The 18,929-nt window shown below is 57.3% G+C and overlaps 2 protein-coding genes across 2 annotated transcripts; both read right to left on the bottom strand.

The window, feature by feature from the left end:
- Positions 1 to 8,424: 8,424 nt before the first annotated feature.
- Positions 8,425 to 18,256, bottom strand: LOC137456340 (uncharacterized). Its single transcript, XM_068167673.1, has 2 exons — positions 18,056 to 18,256; positions 8,425 to 12,372 (listed from the first exon to the last, which is right to left on the bottom strand). The coding sequence occupies exon 2, from the start codon at positions 12,360 to 12,362 to the stop codon at positions 9,741 to 9,743; it is 2,622 nt and encodes an 873-aa protein (XP_068023774.1). The 5' UTR covers positions 12,363 to 12,372; positions 18,056 to 18,256; the 3' UTR covers positions 8,425 to 9,740.
- Positions 12,409 to 15,975, bottom strand: LOC137456327 (protein NYNRIN-like). Its single transcript, XM_068167660.1, has one exon. It carries the CDS (start codon positions 15,973 to 15,975, stop codon positions 12,409 to 12,411), a length of 3,567 nt encoding a protein of 1,188 aa, XP_068023761.1.
- Positions 18,257 to 18,929: the final 673 nt, after the last annotated feature.

The following is an 18,929-nucleotide window of genomic DNA, read 5'->3' as shown; positions in this document are numbered from 1 at the left end:
CCTGCTCTCTCACACTTGTGCAGGTGGTTACCTACATGCAGGCACTGAAATACTGAGCCCCCAGGCTGATGACTTTATTTCCCTTACTGTCAGTGTGCCTTTTGTCCCACACTTGGGCTTCAGCACAGGACTGATTCTCAACACCACCAGGCAAAACCACAGGCCCTCAGCTCACACAACTCTTCCTGCACTTACAGGAACCAGAATCACACTGTGGGGGGTGTGAAAGAAGTGGACTCTGAAAACTGTGGGTAAATGACAGCTGTGTGTGTGGCAGGGAGGTGTCCAAGAAACCTTTCCAGTGCAGGAGGATTTCTTAGAACTGGCAATGAAACTGCTCCCAGCAATGCCCTGAGCACAGCCTGACAAGCACTGGAAATGCAGCTGGGTTCCCCACAGCTAACTGCTAGGAGTTCCCAAGCTCCACAGGCTCAACCACATTACACTGCCTGGGGTCCTCCAGCTGAACTCTTCCCTCCCAGTGTGGCTTTGGAGCTGCGCTCTGCCAGTCTCTGGTGATGCCACTCCTGAGCTGCAGTGACAAAGCCTTCCTTTGGTAGTCAGCAGAAATGATGATTCCTGCTTCCTGTCATCCCTCAGGGCCAGAGGTATGCACAGAGCTCATCCACAGGCTCTGCCCTGACATCCATTTGCCTTTACATGCAAGTGAAGCCCATGGCCTCAGAGCAGGATGGCAGAAGCTGTGGGGGCTTTTGTAGAGGCCTTGAGATCCTCAAGTCCAGCCTTTAACTGCCAGGTCACCACTAATCTATGGCCCTCAGCACCACCTCTACATAGCCTGAAACCCTTCCAGGGATGGTGACTCCACCTCTGCCCTGGGCAGCCTGGGGAAGAAACTATTCCTTGTGTCAAACCTAAACCTCACTGGGGAGACCTCATTGCTCTCCACAACTCCCTGAGAGGAGGCTGCAGTGAGGAGGGGGTTGGTGTCTCCTCTCTAGTCTCAGGTGCCAGAAGGAGAGGAAATGGCCTGGAATTGTGCCAGGGGAGGGTCAGGTTGGAGGGGAGGAAAAATGTCTTTGCTGCCAGAGTGGTCAGGGCCTGGCAGAGGCTGCCCAGGGAGGTGGTGGAGTCCCCATGCCTGGAGGTGGCCATGGCACTTGGGGCCATGGTTTGATGGCCATGGTGGGGCTGGGCTGATGTTGGACTGGGTGATCTGAGAGGGCTCTTTCACCACAAACAGTTGTGTGATTCTATGAGCTCTCCCTCAATCAAACTGAGCTCTGTTCCTCACACTGGTCCTGGGGCAGGAGTGCACATCTGGCCAGGTGACCCATGCCCTGTTTTCTCTGCTGAGAATCTGCTTGTGGAGCTGGACACAGGTCTGGATCTCCCAACTCATCTGCCCAGAGGAGTTTGTGGATGCTGCACTGCTCCATGTGGTCACCTGCAGTGCAGGGAAGGGAGTGAAACCACCTGCAGTGTAGCCCTTTCCACCCCTCCAACAGGTGAAGGCTTATTATAGAATCACAGAATTGTCAGGGCTGGAAGAGACCTCAAGGCTCAGCCAGTTCCAACCTCTCTGCCATGGGCAGGGACACCTCACAGCACAGCAGAGCCACATCCAGCCTGGCCTTAAAAACCTGCACCTCTGGTGTGACACTGAAAGCCCTGGCTGATGCCAGCACAGCAAGGAAGGAAAATGGGAGTACAATTCCCTACCTCTGGCAGTATGCAGCCAGCTCCTTTCCCCCTCCTTTAGCTTTCCCATGCAATTCCAGCACTTCTGGCATCCTCCCTCCAAAGGTGTCTGAAGGAGAGGGCCAGGCTTGGCCTGGCAGTGTTCTCTGCAGGGCATCTGCTGCAAGACAAAGGTGCTCTGGCTGTGCATGCAGCACTCATGTTTTCAGCTCAGGCAGTGCTGGGCACAGCGGAGCACAGCCAAGGCAAACAGCTCCTGCCAGAGCCCAGTGCTGCTCCGTGGCAGGCAGCCAAGCCCCATGGCTTCTGCAGCAGAGGCTGCCAAGGGAGAGCAGGCAGGCAGCAGCCCTTACAGCTGCCCTGGGGGAGCACACTGAGTGCCAGCAGAGAGGGCAAATGACTGCAGCCCTGCCACAGCCACCCTGCAGCTGATGGGAGATCAGACATTTCAAACCTGGAGGCCTAATGCAAGCACCCCAAGTATCCTTTGTACAATCATAGGATCATACAGGTTGGAAAACACCTCTGGGATCACCAAGCCTACACAACACCTCCATGACCTCTACACATGTCCTGAAGTGCCACAGTTTTTGAACCCCTCCAGGCATGGGGACTCCACCACCTCCCTGGGCAGCCTGTGCCAGTCCCTGACCACTCCTGCAGCAAAGAGATTTTTCTTAGTCTCCAACCTAACCCTCTCCTGGTGCAACCTGAGGCCCTTATCTCCTGTCCTGTCATTAGTTACCTGGCAGAGGAGGCTAAAAGTGGTCTCACTGCAACCTCCTTTCAGGGAGCTGTAGAGAGCAATGAGGTCATCCCTCAGCCTCCTCTGCTTCAGGCTAAGAATTGGTTAGGTTGGAAAAGACCTTTAAGATCAAGTCCAACTGTAAACCTAATATGGCCAAGTCCACAACTGAGCCTTGTCCCTAAACACCACATCTACACTCTCTTAAATCCCTCCAAGGATGGGGACTTCACCCCTGCTCTGGACAGCCTGTTCCAGAGCTTCACTACCTTTTGGGCACCAATTTGCTCCTAATATCCAACCTAAACCTTCCCTGGTGCAACTTGAAGCCATTGCCTCTCTTCCTATCACTTGTCATTTGGAAGAGAGACCAATCCCCACCTGGCTCCAATGTCCTTTCAGGAGTTGCAGAAAGCAAGGAAGTCATCCCCCAGCCTCCTTTTCTCCAGGCTGAACATCCCCAGCTCCATCAGCCACATCTCACATGACTTGTGCTCTGGTCTCCTTTGGACCTGCTCCAGCACCTCGATGTCTTTCTTGCAGTGAGAGGCCCAAAAACTGAGCCCAGCACCACAGATGATTGGACCATGCATGATTTGCAGTGCTAGGCAGTGCACTGTTCTCAACACCAAACCCCTGGCACAGGAGCCCACAAGGGGTGCAGATACTCCTTATGAACAGTGTCAAGACTGCTTATAGGGCTCTGGGCCAGGCTTCCACTTGCCCATGCTTTTGACATCTCCTGGACTTGTCAGATGCCACATGAGCATTTCTGAAGCAGGAAGAGCATGGTCAAGTGCAAGGTCCTGGCAGATGGATCAGGACAATCCCCAGCACTAATCCAGGCTGTGTGAGGAGTGGCTCCAGAGCAGGCTGCAGGAGAAGGTCTTGGGGGGGTCAGGTGGTGACAAACTCCCCAGGAGCCAGCACTGGTCCCTGGCAGCCCAGAGCCAGCTGAGTGCTGAGCTGCAGCCAGAGCAGGGAGAGCAGCAGCACAGGGAGGGGATTCTGCCCCTCTGCTCTGCTCTGCTCAGCCCCTACCTGCAGCACTGCCTCCAGCTCTGGGCCCCCAGCACAAGAAGGACCTGGAGCTGCTGGAGAGGGTCCAAAGGAGGCCACAAAGATGCTGGCTGGGAATGCCAAGATGAGGAACAATGGCTTTGAGCTGGGAGAGGGGAGATTGAGATTGGAGATGAGGAAGAGATGCTTGGCAGTGAGGGTGGGGAGACTCTGGCACAGGCTGCCCAGGGAGGCTGTGGCTGTTCAAGGCCAGGTTGGATGAGGCCTTGAGCAACCTGGGCTGGTGGAAGGTGTCCCTGCCCATGGCAGGAGGTCCCTTCCAACCCAAACCATTCTATGACTCTATCAACAACTCCAGATCCATCTCACAAGGGCTCCCAGTGCATTGTGCTTGCTCTCCACCAGCAGCTGCTGCAGCACAGCTACAGCAATGCCAGCTTGCCTGTCCTACCCTAAGCACACAGCATCAGCCCTCTAGGAATCCCTGCTAGGAATAGCCAAAAGGATGATTTAGCCCACTAGCACTCCTACCCTGGAACAAGAAAGCACTGCCACAGCAGGGGGGGTCTGTTCTCACTGCATGCTTGCTCACAGACCTGAGCAGTACTCTTAACCCAGTCAGCTGCTGGGGCTAACAGAGGAGGAAAATCATGACTCAGGATGCTGCAGGTATGGGATGTACATTGGCCAGGGAGCAGAGGTCCAGGTGAACACCAGCTTGGGGATATTACCTCAACCTCCTTTTCTTCACCAGCCTCTTGCTGTTGTGCTTGGAGTGCAGAGCAGGAAGATGAAAGGCAGCTGTGCCCCCAAGAGCACAGCCTACCCTGGCCAGCCCCACAGCAGCTGCATGCCAGGCAGCTGTGTGGCACGCAGCTGTGCCAGCCCTGCTCAGGCTGGGCCACACAACACCTTCACCACAGGTGGGCACAGAGCACTCCTGAGCCCCTGCAGCTGCTGCCTGCGGTTGCATTGCTTTGTTTGCCGAGCTAGAAAGAAACCAAACAAGAGAGCTGTGAGGAGAGCAGCAGGCAGGCAGCACAGCAGCTGCCCACAGCCTCCCCATCAGATTTGAGAGCAGTTTCTCTTAAAACAAAGCCCCCTCCATACAACCTTCTCATTCTGAGGGCAGTTCAAAGGGAAGAAGGGCATAGAATCATAGAATCATGGAAATGTTTGGGCTGGAAAAGCTCTCTGAGATCACCCAGTCCAACCAGCACCCCAGCCCCACCATGGCCACCAAAGCATGGCCCCAAGTGCCATGGCCACACATTTCTGGAACACCTCCAGGGATGGGGACTCCACCACCTCCCTGGGCAGCCTCTGCCAGGCCCTGACCACTCCTGCAGCAAAGAGATTTTTCCTCATCTCCGACCTAAGCCTCCCCTGGCACAATTCCAGGCCATTGCCTCTCCTCCTATCACCTGAGCCTAGGGAGCAGAGCCCAAACCCCAGCTCCCTGCAGCCTCCTCTCAGGGAGCTGTAGAGAGCAGTGAGCTCTCCCTCAGCCTCCTCTTCTCCAGTCACTCTGCACTCCCTGTGGTCATCTCCAGATGTCCTTTCCAACCCCCTCCACTCTGTGACTTTGCTGTGCACAGACTGTAAACAGCTGGGGTTCTGTCCAGCTTCTCTGGGAATCTTCTGAGGTGCTCTGGGGTGGAGTAAAGTGCTTGGGAGACAGCTTGCCCACACTTGTGTTCAAGGGTAAGGATGACTTTTGGAGGGGTCGCAGCTGGAGCAGAGCAGCAGCCAGTGCAGTGCTGCACTGATGGTGATCCCTGCAGGGTGCCCATCCCCTGCTACAGCCTTTGCTTTTATGGGACTCCTTTAAGGCAGTGGTTTCCAAATGCCTGAGGTTTGAGGTCAGCACCAGGAGGTTCCAAGCCAGGTGAGTCCCCTCTCAGTGACTGTGACTGTGCTTGCACCATGTAGGTGCCGGGGGAAGGAAGAGAGCTTTGCAGCAGGGCCTGAAGAGATAATCATGCCTTGAGAGATAATCATACCTTGAGAGATAATCATGCTCATGAAGCAAGAAAACTGCTGTTAGGGAAGGTGGAAAGGAGCTGGAGGAGGAAGAGGAAAAAAATCAGAGGTGAGAAAAGGGAGAAGGAAAGGGAAAGCGGGAGAAGGAAAGGGAAAGCAGGAAAAGGAAAGTCGTGGCCAAGGCTGGAGTCTGAACAGCAAAGTTCATGCTGGAGAGTGACATTGGCCAAGGTGCTGAGGAGCAGGGCAGGCAGCTCTTGCAGAGAACTCTGATGGGCAAACAGAAGTCTGCCAGCTGCTGCCTGGCACTGCCTCAGGAGGTATGAAATGAACCTTGACAGTCTGCAGAGCTTCAGAAGCAAATTCCCCCCCCCCCCCCCCCCAAAAGAAGAGCCCTCCGAGCTCTTTGGGATGTTTTCCTGAGCACACAATGAAGTGAACCTGGGGAACTGGAGTTTTTCTGAGCATCCCATTGAGTACAAACCTGCCAGGAGAAAACTCAGGCTCAGATTCCTTCCACATCCCATCAGAGCCCAAGTGGGGTGTACAAGCTCAGGGTAGCCCAGGTGGAGCTCTGGAGGTGCCCCAGGCATCCAGGTACCTCCCACATCTCTGCTTCAGCAGTAATAGGGGCTCCCCACATTTGCTTCCAGGAAGTGAGGACCTGCTGTGGCACTTCCAGCTGTCAGGATCCTCTGCAGCAGCAGGAGAGCTGCATCACACCGAGTGTTCAGGAGAAGTAAGAGAGTGTCCCTGCAGCCCCGTGGAACAGAGCCAGGGATAAGCAGGTGCTCTGCAAGGAGAAGAGCCTCCTTGGGGTGCCCCAGGTTTTGTGCCTTCCTGTACACTGCAGGCTGTCTGCAGCCTCTCCAGAGGACCCCAGCCGGTCTCGGGTTCCCCCCAGCCTTGCTTTTCCATCACTCTTCCACCTGAGCCCCAATGGCTTTGCAGCAGCACCTCAGCCCCTGTCTTTGTCAGAAAACTAGCAGTAGCAGGAGTTGCAGCCACAGGATAAGAGCAGAGCGGCTGGCGATCTGCCCACAGCCATCAGCAGCCTCAGCAGGGGCAGCAGGCTGGGCTGGCCCCTTCCATCTGCCTGCTGGGAGCTGGGGATGGCCTGGGAGTCTCCATGGGCCAAGGCATGCACGTTCTGCACAGGCAGGCTCCCCTCTGCTGAAAGCAAGAGCAAGAGCAAACCGAGGAGTAAACACGGCTGTGTCACCTACTTGTCCTGAAAAGCCTCAGTTCAGGCTACAATCTTTCATGGGGGTGACTGAAACCACCAGAAGAACAGAGAGAAGCTGGGGTGCAAGGTGCAGCCCCAAGCCCAGGCCTGCCCCAGCCACAGCAGTGCTGCTGCTGCTGCTGCTGTGCAAACCCCTCCTGGCTTTGTGGTGATAAACAAAGGGCACTGCCCGGGGCGCTGGCTGGCTTGGCCCTAACCGAAGGGCTGCGAAGCGCTGCCGGCTCCGCCGAGGGCAGCAGCTCAGAGCAGCTGCGGCTGCGCTGCCGCCTCCAGCAGCCCTGCAAGGCTCTGCCTCCGCTGGCAGCTGGCTGGGCGAGTAGGAGCCTCCTTGCCTGGGGCCGCACCATCGTCCTGCGGCTGGCCCCTGCTGTGCCACACCGGCCAGCTGCATGCTTGCGATGGAAGAGAGGAGGATGTGAATTTTGTGGGGTTCCTTCTTCCCCTGCAGGCTCCACAAACAGGTTAAAGGGGTAAGGACCTCCCAACAACATGAGAGAGACGTGGAGAGAGCTGGGGCTGCTCAGCCTGGAGAAGAGAAGGCGCCAGGGAGACCTTAGAGCTGCAGGTCAATATCTGCAGGGGAGCTGCAGGCAGGCTGGGGAGGGACTGCTCAGAAGGGGCTGTGGGGATAGGACCAGGGGCAGTGGTTTGAACCTGGAGCAGGGCAGAGTTAGGTTGGACATGAGGAGGAAGTTCTGCACAGGGAGGCTGGGGAGACACTGGCACAGGCTGCCCAGGGCTGGGGTTGAGGCTCTGTCCCTGGAGCCATTGAAGCTCAGCCTGGCTGTGTCCCTGGGCAGCCTGCTCTAGCTGGAGCTGTCCCTGCTGCCTGCAGGGCTTGGCCAGGCTGCCCTTGGAGGCTCCCTTCCAGCCCACTGCAGTCTGTGAGTCAAAGGGAGACCATCCCCAGGGAAATTCCCTCTCATGCAGCATGCCAGGTGTCAGCGAGTTGGAAAGGTGCTTTAACCCAAAGTGCTGTGTTTTGTGTGAGGCTTTGCTGTGACGTGAGGAGAGCAGCAGAGCACAGGAGGGGACAGGCTCAGACACTTTGAAGCATGGCGGACAGAGCTCAGGCTCCCATGCCAAGGGTGAAGGGGACATTTGGTGGCACTTGGAGAGGAAAAATCATCTCTGTGTTTGCAGGTGGTGATTTGTTTATTCACCTTCTCCTGAGCTCAGTCACAAGGTGCTCCTGGGGAGCAGTGTTTGTGTCAAACCCACAGGGGGAAGCTTCACTTCTCTTAAATAAACTGCTGTGGCTCTGTGCCACCTCTCTGAGCTTCCCAGCCCATGGCTGTGACAAGTGCAGCTTGAGCTCCTTTCTGCTGAGCTAGAGGACAACTCTTTAACCTTTTCTTTCTGCTTGGGTTGCCAAGGAAAGTTTTGTCTGCATGAAAATCTCTTGTTCTGTCCTCAGAGTGAGCATCTCCTCTGAGATGAGACCAGACCCCTGGGCTGGAAAGGAGGTGGTGCAGTTATGTTCTGAAATAATTTGGAGCCCTGTGTATATTTTAAGGCTCCTTTGGGACTGAGATGCAGGGAGGTGATGCAGGTCAGGGGAGGCAGTATGCCAAAGTGGGGGTGGGTTTGTGCCCCTGGGCAGGAATCTTTGGATGCCAGTGAACATTCAGCAGACAAAAAGCAAGTGAAGGCTTTTGGCCTTGAAAGGCAAAACCCCCACAGCTGTTCTTTTTAGCAGGATTTCTCTTTGCCAGTGCAGCCTGGGTGGGCAGTGAGCAGCTGAGCAGGCAGTGACTGAGCAGACAGCCATTCTCTAACACAGATTTATTGAGTACATGTTCAGCTAGGCAAAGCAAAGCAGCGGCGGCCAGGCTCCAGAGCAAGATCTCCCCAGGCTGTTGGCCAGGCAGCCTGGCAGTCTTGGGAACCTGGAGTTAGTTGCTGCAAAGGTCCCTGTGGATTCAGCTCCTTTAAGCCCAAGGTGGTTACAGGACCTTTCATTCTGTTCACCTTTTATCATCTTTGCAAGTCTGTGAGGCTGGAAACACCTCTGCCATCTTCACTGGGTGCTTTTCCACTCAGGCATTACCTTTGCTTGTCTTCCAAAGACTCTGTCCTTGGCTTCCCTTATTGCCTTCATCTCTGCTTAAGGAGTCTTAAATCACACAAGAGCAGCTTCTTCACATAGCATTTGGGGATGGGAGGTTCAAAAGCAGGTTACTTATGCTCACATTTGGGGATGGCAGGTTCAAAAGCAGGTTACTTATGCTCACATTTGGGGATGGCAGGTTCAAAAGCAAGTTACTTATGCTAACATTTGGGGATGGGAGGTTCAAAAGCAAGTTACTTATGCTCACATTTGGGGATGGCAGGTTCAAAAGCAGGTTACTTATGCTAACATTTGGGGATGGCAGGTTCAAAAGCAAGTTACTTATGCTAACATTTGGGGATGGGAGGTTCAAAAGCAAGTTACTTATGCTCACATTTGGGGATGGGAGGTTCAAAAGCAGGTTACTTATGCTAACATTTGGGGATGGCAGGTTCAAAAGCAAGTTACTTATGCTAACATTTGGGGATGGCAGGTTCAAAAGCAGGTTACTTATGCTAACATTTGGGGATGGCAGGTTCAAAAGCAGGTTACTTATGCTAGCATTTGGGGATGGGAGGTTCAAAAGCAGGTTACTTATGCTAACATTTGGGGATGGGAGGTTCAAAAGCAGGTTACTTATGCTAACTCTTGCATTTTTACTGTGAGGGTGATCAAACACTGCAACAGGCTGCTCAGAGAGGTTGTGGAGTTTCCATCTCTGGACATAGTCAATACCCAGCTGGACACAGTCCTGGGCTATCTGCTCCAGGTGACCCTGCTTGAGCAGGGCAGGTGGGACTAAGTCATCTCAAGAGGTGCCTTCCAACCTCCACCATTCTGTGACTCGTGCCAACGGCAGGCTGCTTGGCCTGCCCTGCCCTCCTGGGTGGCTCTCTTTACAGAGCCACCCCCGACGTCAAGGTCTGGCATGGCATGTGCCTCCACCACTCAACGCCTGCTGGGTTGCAGCCAGCAGCGGAGCCAGAGGTTCTTCTTGGTGGCAAACACAGAGGCCAACCCAGTCTTGCCCTTGACTATTTCAGAAGGCTATTGGCCAGCCCCAGTCCCTTCACCTGGTTGTCCATGCAGAGCTTCATCTGCCTGACCCGGTAGCAAACAGCTACTATGGCGAGGCAGAGGCAGATCTGCAGGAGCAGGATAACCACAACGGGGTGCAGCAGCGCGTTGAGGAAGCTGGTGGCCGTGGGGGACCAGCCGAAGAACATCTCCCACCAGCGGTGCTCTCCCACCCTCTTGATCCTCTCCATCACCTGCTTGATGGCGCTGCCATCGTGGTGCACGGTGATGAGGATCCTGCGAGCCTCTGCCTTGGCGTTCTCCAGCAGCTGCTGCAGGCCTGCGTGCTCCAGCAACTCTTTGACAAGGGACAGATCCATGCCTATGGGGGTGGGGGTTATGCTGCGGTACAAGGTGTAGTTTCTGATGAGTAACTGGCTGGTGAGCACAGGCGCTCGATAGACGAAGTCACAGCCTCTAATGACAGCTACGTTGCAGGCGCAGGTGTTGGAGTCGTTGAAGACGGCCTGGCTGTAGATGTGGTTGATCTGCACGTGGGTGCAGGCTGTCCTGAAGCACACGCAGCCCTTCCCCACATACACCAGCACGGTCCTGTTGCTGCCCTGGGGGCTGATCTCGAAGTGGCACACCCCCTCTCTGGTGTCAAAGCAGACGTCGCTCGCCCGGAGGGCGTCATCCTCGCAGATGAAGCCCAGCCCCCTCTCCAGGATGCAGGCTTCCAGGTCCACTGACTGCCACCTCCCGCCCGACACCCTCGCCCACATGCGGTGCTCCAGGGGGTACACTACTGAGCCGTTGGTGTTAACCCCGAGGGCCACGATGGGGTAGACCTTTTCGATGTGAGCCTCTGCCACAGTCAGGACGTGGGCGATGACCGCGTTGCGGCCCTGGTCGTGGGTGAAGTTGACCAACCTCCACCAGGCCTGCAGCTGCCGCTCCTTCTCCGTGGCCGCATCCCACACGATCTTCCGGATCTCGGTGGGGAGGACACCGCTCTCACCATCTCTCAGGATACCTGCAACGACACTCTGCACCCACATCTGGGCCTGGATGCAGCTGAGAGCAAGGGAGACGTTATTCTGTTCAGTGCCCAGTGCTCGCAGCAGCAGCTGGTGGTCTTTCTCATTGATCTGTTCCCAGGTGGGCAACACCTCTGACACGAGCCACTGCCCCATCCCCAGGTTGGCCAGAGATGAATTCAGGGGGTTGAAGAGGCCCTGCACAGCTGAGGTGACAGCCTCCAGCTTGTTGGCCAAGACCTCAGCGTTCATACTGTTGAGGACTCCCAGCCCAGCGCCTCCTCCCGCCAGCGCTGAGGCCAGCAGGTCTCTTCTGGCTCGCGTGCCCTGGATGGAGCGGCTGTGGAGCCAGGCCAGCCAGCCAGTGTGGAGCGTGGACAGGAAGGGGGTGCAGTGTGGTCTGATGGATGAAATGTTAACAGTGGCCAGAGACAGCACCACCTTCTTCAGGGAGCGGACAGGTCCAGTCAGCAGCTCCTGGACATGGTTTTGCTTTACTACATAGGGGCCTATTTTGGAAAGGAAGGGGCGCAGGACAGGCAGGACGCTAAAGTCCTTCCTAAAACCCTCGGGGCCTTCTATCCACCACTTCCCTCCGAGCTCAGGGGACATTTCTACACTCAGGCTTCCTCGACACCACACCTGGAGGTTTATGAGCTGGTGTGGACAGCGTCCATCCTGTTTATACCAGGAAGCCTCAGAGCCCACTTCAAACCTGTTAAGAGTTTTGTTCTGGCAGAGGCAGGTGACTGGCAGGACCCAGCTGTGTCTGCTGGGGGCAGTGACAGTCACGGTGGTGCCGTTGATTTGCATGGGATCAGTTACACCTTCCTGGGAGTATTCAATCTCCAATTTTACTTGGTTGCCAACTTCAGTGTATTGGGCTGCGTGCCAGGCCAAAAAATGGCACTTGGAGATCTTAAGGGCAGCAATGAAGGGCATAGTGGTGCCAATCTTGAATTTAAAGGACAGGCCCACGCTGTTCTGGGCCCAGAGGCAGACCACGAGGACTGGCTGCACCAAAGTGAAATTGCACCAGCAGTCAGCTCTTTCTATGGCACAATTTGTTTTCTGATTTTTCTGACTTCCTGCTTCTGTTACGGAGATTTGGGTTGCCTGCTGGTGGCTGGAGCCATTGATTACCCTGCATCCTACCTTGATTTCTTGTCCCAGCTGCCCCAGCAGCTGTGGCAGCCTGTTTGTGCTATCCCACTTCCATTCCTTTTCCAAGTAGACCTCCTTCCCGTGCATAACCACGGTGGCCAGGTTTAAGTCTTTGTTGGAGTTTAAGCCCATGCTCCCTGTGGATTTGATGTAAGCATGAGACCAAGGCCAATTGCTGTCAGTGTTTGTGTGCCTCCTGGCCCTGTGCTGGGCTGGGGCCCATGCCTGGGGGTGCCTTTCTAAGTGGGAGCGACTCACTTTTAGCCTGCGGTGCTGGTGGGCTGGTTGGGTTTGCGGTGTGCTCAGCACTATGCACATACCAGAAAGCAAAGCAAATGCTGCAAGCAGAGATTTGAAAGCATTTTCCCCGCAGCACAAGGAGGGCTGGTGATGCCACGAAGCTCGCCCGTGCCGCTGGTCACCATCGCCTTCCATGTTCCTTCATCTGCAAAACAGAAGCAAGATGGGCTCTCCAGCCCCGTTAATTTCCCTTCCATGCTTTCAGCTGTGATGAGTGGAGCCATTTCTCCTGTCTTTTCGCCCCCTTCCTGACCTCTACCTGGTAGGTGGAGGGGCTGGCCTTGTTCACAACCCTAACAGGCCCCAGCCATTTGGGCCCCAGGACCTGATTCTTCTCGCTCACTGCCCGATACATCACCAGGTCCCCCGTGTTCCACTCCAGGGGGCGCAAAAGCGCTCCCAGCTGCTTATCCACCTTAGGGATGTTGATATCCTGCCCCGAGGCAAGCTGGTGGTAGGTGGCCAGCACTGTCCTCAGCATGTTCTGCACCCACCTGTCCATCAGCACGCGGGGCTGCAGCTCATCTGGCAGCTCTCCGCTCTGCCACCACTCTCCCGGCAGCTTCGGGTCCCCTGCAGGAGACAGCTTGTGGGCAGGGGACACTTGAGATGCCATGGCCCCCCGCAGTGCCAGCAGGACCAGGGGGAGCTTCTGATCCCAGTTTTTCTTTTGCTGGTTCACAAGCTTCCTCAGTGCTGCCTTCAGTGGCTGGCTGGGCCCCTCTGCCAAGCCAGGCTTCTGGAAGTGCCCTGTGATGTGAAGCTTTTGCTTGATCCCCAGTGCTTGGCACACCTCTTTGGTGACCTCAGCAATGAAGCGCTGGCCATGGTCCGAGTCGATCTGCTTTGGCACACCCCACTGGGAGAAGATGTGCTCTACCAGGATCTTGGCTGCTGCACTGGCTGTGTTGTTTCGGGCTGGAAATGCTTGTACCCAGTTGGTGAAGTTGTCACTGATCACCAGGCAGTACCTGTTCCCGTAGGCTGTCTGGGGCAGTGGGCCAATAAACTCCATCTGCAGCTTGCTCCATGGCCCAGAAATCCTCTGGTGGCCCAGGACGGCTTTTGCTGTTTTGGCATCAGGGTTGTTGGCTGCACACGTCAGGCAGTTGCTGACATACCTCTCCACATCCTCTCTCATTTCAGGCCACCACCCAGCACCCTGCAGCCTCACCATGGTCTTGTCTGTCCCCAGGTGCCCCTGCTCATGAGCCAGGGCCACCAGCTCCATACGGACGAGGTCAGGCACCACCCACACCGGGAAGTCTGCCCCCTCCCTCCGTGCCAGGACCAGCCCCGAGACATCCTTCCACACCTTGCAGCCTTTATACTCCCTGCCCTGCACCAACTGCCGGATCCTGGGGTCCTGTGCCTGCAAGGCCAGCAGGTCCACACTCTCCCAGGGTCTGTTGGGAGCCACCAGCACGGGGCTGTTCTCCAAGGGCTTGCCCGCCTTCCACATCAGCCCTTCCTTCGCTGCTTGCTTGGCTTTGGCATCCACCTCCTTGTTCCACTTGGCTTCCTCCGTCCCTTTCTTGTGAGCCTTGACCTTGATGATGTGGGCCGGGCAGGCCCTCTGCTCCGCCAGCCTGGTGAGGTACAGCAGCTTTTTGGCGTAAGTGACAGGCTTGCCGTCGGAGCACTTCATGTCCCGGTCCCTCCAGCGCGGCAGCCAGCGCAGCACCATGCGCACCACCCAGCCCGAGTCTGAGAATATGGCCAGTGGCTGGTCCCTAGGCGTGTTCTCCAGGGCCACCGTCAGAGCCACCAGCTCAGCTGCCTGGATGGAGTGTGGCAGGCACTTGCCCCTCAGCACCTGCCCAGAGGCACGGTTGAGGGCGGCGTAGCCGGTGTAGGACACCCCGTCCTGGCTGTAGTTGCACCCGTCCACGAACCACAGTGCATAGCCTCTATCCTTGGCCTCCTCCAGGCTCAGCCCACTCTCAAACAGGGGTGCCTGCTGTGGCTTGGGCATGGCTAGAGGGCACCACAGCTCCTCCCCATCCCCCTCCCCACTGATTACCACCCTGTAGACACCAGAGCAGGGCTTCTCTCCCTCCCTGGGAGCCTCCTTGTCGGTCAAAGCCAGCACCCAGTTGGCCAGCCTGGGGCAGCACAGGGGACCCTCGTCCCCCTTCCCCGACAGAAGGTACCTTGCTGGGGTGCAGGAAGTCCTCAGCAGCACTGGGGCTGACCCTACCAGGTGCTCCCAGTGCTGCAAGGCCCAGGTCAAGGCTAAGGCCTCCCTCTCGTAGTCAGTGAACTGCTGTTCGGCCAGTGTCAGAAGGCGTGAGGCATGGACAACAGGGAGGAGCTGGGCACCATGCTGCTGGCTCAGGGTGGCCTGCAGCCCCCTGCTGGCACTGCCCAGCTGCAGGACATAGGGTCTGTCACCCCGGGGTCGCACCAGCATGGGGGCGTTTGCCACACTCTCCTTTAAGATCCTCACTGCCTCATCCTGCTCTGGCCCCCATGCCCAAGGGGTGTCCTTCCTCAGGAGATGGCAGAGGGGCGCAGCTTTCTCTGTGTAGCCCTCAACAAACTCCCGGGAGCACCTCAGGAGAGCCAGGAAGGACCTGAGGGTGGTGGCATCAGTTGGTGCCAACACCTTCTGTATTAGTTCAACCCTCTTCTTCTCCAGCGAGCACCCTTCCTCCCCCAGGGTCACCCCCAGGTAGGAGACCTCCTTCCAGCACAGCTGGGCCTTTATGGGGCTGATCCTGAAGCCTGTCTTCTGGACAGCCTTCAGCACCTCTGCCAGCACCTCGAGGTTCTCCTCCTTGGTGTGGGTGTGGATGAGAATGTCACCAGCACAGGACAGGACGCTCTCTCGGTGGCCAAGCCTTTCCCACATCCTCCCCACATGCACGTGGCAGATGGCAGCAGCATTGTGGAAGCCTGGAGGAACTCTGGCAAAGGCAAATTGTCTTCCTTTAAGGGTGAAGGCAAACTTGTGCCAGGACTCAGGGTGCAAGGGGATGGCAAGGGACGGGCTGGTCAGGCTGAGCACCGAGAACCACTTGGATCCCCGGGCAATGGCTGCTATGGTGTTGGGGTGCTTGGCCGCTACAGAAGGCTGACTTGGAGTGAGGCGGTTCAGGGTGCTAAAGTCAACTGTCAGCCTCCAGGTTTTCCCATCAGCTTTCTGCAGGGGCCACACTGGGGCATTGCTGGTGCTCTGCTGCTCCACAAGCACCCCTTGCTCCAGCAAGGTTGTGACTGTGGCCCATAAGCCATCATCAGCCTCAGCCGGGTACAGGGGCTGCGGCTGAGGAGGGGGTTCAGGGCCTTTGACTGCCACGACAGCATCAATGTGCCCGCAGTCCAGCTTGCTCCTTGCCCACACCTGGGGGAAGCGCTCTGTGACACGCTTCACTCGGGGCTCCCACTCCGGCTGAGCCAGGAGCTCAGGGGCTTTCAGGGCCATTGCCCTGTGGCTCGCCGGGATGAGGACCACCTCGCTCTGGGGGGAGCGCAGCAGCGCCTGGTTTGCCAGGTCCACCACCACCCCCATCTTGGTCAGGGCTGAGAGGGCCAGGATCCCTGGCTTCCCCTTCAGGTCCATTTTCCCAAATTTTTCAGAGCCTTTGGCAGTCCCAATTTCAAAGGATAGTGGCCCTGTGAAGGGCACTGAGGATTTGAGGCCGCTGGGCCCTGTCAGTTCAATCATTTCACAGGTTTTGAAGGGCCCGGCCTCACCAAGGGACCTACTGAGAAGTGAATAAGAGGCACCAGTGTCAATCACCATCACTTGTCCAAGCACCCCTCCTCCAATAGTTATATCAACTATCAGGCGCCCCCACGAATCGGTCTTAATCGGTGCCACAAAGAGGGGCGATGCGGGTGCCTGGCAGCCCTATTGCTGAGCCTTAGCGCCCGGGTCGATGGGGTTGGAGCTGCTGTGCTTCTTGGCCTCGTGCAGGGCCAGCTTGCGGAAGAGCTCCGAGTCCGGCAGGCCGTCAATGTCCTCCTGCTTCTCGTATTTGATTAAGCGCTTCCTGAGCTCTGATCGCCAAGTGTTGGGCTTCTGAAACCTCAGCCCTTGCTGGTTCTCCTTCCCCATGCCACCCTTGCCATCAGGGTCCTTCCGGTTGTCTCCCTGCATTTTCCTCATCCCTCCGTTCTGGAAGGACATGGCTGAGGTTTTCCCTTTCTTGCCCCCCAGCACGTACCCCGGGAACGCCTGCTTCTGCAGCTCAAAGTTCTGGCTCAGGATCTGCTCCAGCTCTGACAGCGGCTTCCTGGCTGCGTCCCCACCAGCGATCACGCGCAGCGGGGGGGTCAGCCCCACCACCAGCGGCTCCTTGAACTCAGGCCTGTCAAAATTGAGTGGGGACTCCTTAGAGCCGGGCAGCCCAGCTATCTGGTAGAGCATCTTCTTACGGTTCACGTAGGCATCCGGCCTCTCCTCGGGGTTTTGCTTCTCCTGGTGGAAGAGCACTAAGGGATTAACCTCTGGGAAGAACACCTTCAGTATGGCCAGCTGGACGACCCCCACATCCTGGACGTTGCCCATCTGCACGTCCCCCGGCAGCGCCGCGAAGTCCTCCGGCTTCATGCACTTCCTCACCACGTCGATCAGGTCACTGACCAGGCTGCCGTTCTGGCACCGGGGCAGCCACTGCGCCCTGGACAGCCAGTTCACTGCTGTCTCCTTTGTCAGCGGCCCCAGCATCTTCCCCACTGTCTTGAGCTGCTCGGGGGTGAACCAGAGCATAGCTCTGTTGGTGTCTATGGGCTGGAGCGGGCTGTGGCTGGCCGGCTCCTTGGGAGGGCTCTTTTTGGTTTTGGGAACCTCCACCTCCCCTCCTTGCACCTGGTGCATCTCCTCCCGCAGAGGAGCATAGGGGGATGGCCTGGTGGGGCTGTTGGCACCCCACACATCATCCTCGTAGTCGTAGTGGGGCGGGTGCGGGTCCAGGGAATCCTCCCCCTCACCACTCCCAAACCGAATGCTCTTGCCTTGGATGGCGGCCACGATGCCCCTGGAGACCCCCAGCTCTGCCTGCAGCTCCTGGATCTTAGCATGGCACACCTTGTGGTCGGGCCCGGCGCCCCGGTCCCGCTGGGCGTCCTGCAGGACGGCCCGCACGGCGCTCTGCGCGTCGTGGGTCTCCCCGATCCACTTGCCAACCTCCTTCTCCAGCTCCTCTGTTTTCAGCTTCTCGTAGCCCAGCTTGCTCTCCAGCCGGGTGATCTCCACCGCGCTGCGCAGGGAGTCCCCGCACAAGCCCTGCACCTCTGCCCTCAAGTTGTCCACCTGCATTTTGAGCTCACTCTTGTCCTGCTCCAGCTTCCGCACATTCTCAAGAGCCTCCTTCAGCAACTTAGACAACTCCCTGCCCACCATCAGCAGACCCTGCAGAGCTGCTCGCTTCTTGCACTTGCTTGTGGGTTTGGGTTTTTTGGTCTCCTCCGACCAGCTCTCCCACTGCTGGCACAGCTGGTGGTAAGCCTCCGGGCCCTGGAAGGCCCCCGGGGACCAAACCGGAGGAAGACACTTTTGGAGCACAAACTGCTCCAGCTTCCAGTTGCTAACGATATCACACATCATAGTGACGGCACCGAGACGCGGAACGGCTCCTGCTCAGGACAGCGCTACCATACCACACTTAGCACACCAGCACCGACCCGCCCGGGCTGCCCCGCTGCTCCCCACCCCGCTGAGAAGCCTCCCAGAGAGATGCCGAGGGAAGGGCTGAGCGGCCGCGGCCGAGCGGCAGCCGCCCGCCGGCTGCCGGGGAGGGGATGGGGAACGGGAGCGGGGAGAAGCAGAGCGAAGAAGAGCGAAGCAGAGGTAGAGGAGGGTCCCGATAATAAGATCTCACCAATCCTTGGTCCTTGGCTGGGTGTCCTGGCAGGCCGCGGGGCTGGCGATGGGCGCTGGGGAGCTCCGGAGAGTTGGGCACCTCTAAGGGCGAGGTGTCTGCGGGGCCCGGGCCCGGCAGGTTTTATACCCATGGCAGCTGCTTGTTTGGGGTTGGTGACACCGCTGCTTACTTTCTCCGTGGCTCTTGCTTCTGCAGGTGCTGCAGCCCTCCCCCTGGCTTCCCAAGGACACTCTCCTGGGTTTTCCTTATCTTCTGATTAGGGAGGCTGAAATCACACGGGAGCCTGCTCTGGCCCTTATCAGTTGGGGGGGGGGGGGGGGGGGGGGGCAGGATTAGGCGCTGCTCACTCTCACCAGGCTCTGCTTGCAGCAAGTGCCCTGAAGAGGGAGAGCTGGAGCCTGTCTCCAAGACATTCAAGCTCCCAAAGTCCCCCAAGGGGCCTCCTTGCTGTACCTCCATTAGCACCTAAGTTTCCTGGGGAGATCACACTTGGTGCTCACCTCTGACACACATGGTCACCCCCAGACCACCCCCTAGCCACAGATCTGGTTGCTGGGGGTAGAGAACAGCACTGGGAGTTCACCCTGAGCCAGCAATGTGCCCTGGTGGCAAAGGAGGCCAACAGTATTCTGGGGTGCATCAAGAAGAGTGTGGCCAGCAGGCTGAGGGAGGTTCTCCTCCCCCTCTACTCTGCCCTGCTGAGGCTGTACCTGAAGTGTTGTGTCCAGTTCTGGGCTCTCCAGTTCAGCAGGGACAGGGAACTACTGTTGTGCTCCAACAAAGGACCACAAAGTTGGTCTGGGAACTGGAGCACCTCTGTGACAAGGAAAGGCTGAAAGACCTGGGGCTAGTTAGCCTGGAGAGATTGAGA

This window comes from Melanerpes formicivorus, unplaced genomic scaffold, assembly GCF_026170545.1.
Source record: "Melanerpes formicivorus ecotype bairdi unplaced genomic scaffold, bMelFor1.0.p_v2 SCAF_121, whole genome shotgun sequence".
NCBI classification, from domain to species: domain Eukaryota; kingdom Metazoa; phylum Chordata; class Aves; order Piciformes; family Picidae; genus Melanerpes; species Melanerpes formicivorus.
This window is presented reverse-complemented; position numbering and strand designations above follow the sequence as displayed.

Coding starts and splice junctions, on each gene's coding strand:
- LOC137456327 (XM_068167660.1), bottom strand. CDS start 15,975: ATGGTGATTGACACTGGTGCCTCTTATTCACTTCTCAGTAGGTCCCTT.
- LOC137456340 (XM_068167673.1), bottom strand. CDS start 12,362: ATGGAAGGCGATGGTGACCAGCGGCACGGGCGAGCTTCGTGGCATCAC.